The 1619-nt window shown below is 47.7% G+C and overlaps 1 protein-coding gene across 1 annotated transcript in view; it reads right to left on the reverse strand.

The window, feature by feature from the left end:
* Positions 1-456, reverse strand: part of fndc1 (fibronectin type III domain containing 1) — a 58406-nt gene extending 57950 nt beyond the window's left edge. The window contains exon 1 of the mRNA XM_052523321.1: positions 438-456. Coding sequence (XP_052379281.1) covers positions 438-456 — 19 coding nt within the window. The remainder of the gene's footprint in view (positions 1-437) is intronic.
* Between the last annotated feature and the right edge of the window lie 1163 nt (positions 457-1619).

The following is a 1619-nucleotide window of genomic DNA, read 5'->3' on the forward strand; positions in this document are numbered from 1 at the left end:
TGGATACAGTAAATATTTATTGAGCTGAACCCCATCTGATGCTCAGGATCAGAGTACAACCTCTCCAACAGTCTTCAGGATGGCTTCCTTCATCTGCTGTATATCATGTTCATTAACAATCTGTAGGAGTTTCCTAGTTTACAGGTGTCCACCCAGGTAGAATTTTCCCGGCTAACTGTTTCCAGGTGGAACTCAATGTTTCATGTTCCCAAACAGTTTGGTTTGTGGGAGCCAGGAGTAACTCCTGTCATTCATGCTGCATGTAAGCAGGCTCTCCCAGCACTTTATAGGACGGATCTGTGGTCTCTGACTTCTTCTAGAGTTTTACTTTGTGCTGAAAGCCCTTCTCATCACGATGCCTGCTTACTGCTTACTGCCTACTGCTTACTGCTTACTGCCTACTGCTTACCGCCTACCGCCTACCGCCTGCCGCCTACCGCCTACCGCCAAACGCATTCCTGCCTACCGCATGACAGGACGTTTATTAGGCCTCAGCTTTTCCTGCTTACCGCTTATTGCATTACTGCCACATTACCGCCTGCAGGATGCCATTGCTAAGCCTTATGCATACCATGAGGCCATCATATCAGCTTATCATGCATTATCATTACCCATCACCCACCGCACCGCTTACTGCCACTGCTTACTGCTTACTGCTTACTGCTTACTGCTTACTGCTTACTGCTTACTGCTTACTGCTTACTTACTGCTTACTCCCTACTGCTTACTGCTTACTGCCTACTGCTTACTGCCTACTGCCTACTACTTACTGCCTACTGCTTACTGCTTACTGCTTACTGCTTACTGCTTACTGCTTACTGCCTACTGCTTACTGCTTACTGCTTACTGCTTACTGCCTACTGCTTACTGCTTACTCCCTACTGCTTACTGCTTACTGCTTACTGCCTACTGCTTACTGCTTACTGCTTACTGCTTACTGCCTACTGCTTACTGCTTACTGCCTACTGCTTACTGCTTACTGCTTACTGCTTACTGCTTACTGCTTACTGCTTACTGCTTACTGCTTACTGCTTACTGCTTACTCCCTACTGCTTACTGCTTACTGCCTACTGCTTACTGCTTACTGCCTACCGCTTACTGCTTAATGCTTACTGCTTACTGCTTACTGCCTACTGCTTACTGCCTACTGCTTACTGCTTACTGCCTACTGCTTACTGCTTACTGCTTACTGCTTACTGCTTACTGCTTACTGCTTACTGCTTACTGCTTACTGCCTACTGCCTACTGCCTACTGCCTACTGCTTACTGCTTACTGCTTACTGCTTACTGCCTACTGCCTACTGCCTACTGCCTACTGCTTACTGCTTACTGCTTACTGCTTACTGCTTACTGCTTACTGCTTACTGCTTACTGCCTACTGCTTACTGCTTACTGCTTACTGCTTACTGCTTACTCCCTACTGCTTACTGCTTACTGCTTACTGCTTACTGCTTACCGCTTACCGCCTACCGCCTACCGCTTACCGCCTACCGCTTACCGCTTACCGCTTACCGCTTACCGCTTACCGCTTACCGCTTACCGCTTACCGCTTACCGCTTACTGCTTACCTACTGCTTACTGCCTACTGCTTACTGCTTACTGCTTACTGCTTACTGCTT

This window comes from Oncorhynchus keta, chromosome 8, assembly GCF_023373465.1.
Source record: "Oncorhynchus keta strain PuntledgeMale-10-30-2019 chromosome 8, Oket_V2, whole genome shotgun sequence".
NCBI classification, from domain to species: Eukaryota; Metazoa; Chordata; class Actinopteri; order Salmoniformes; family Salmonidae; genus Oncorhynchus; species Oncorhynchus keta.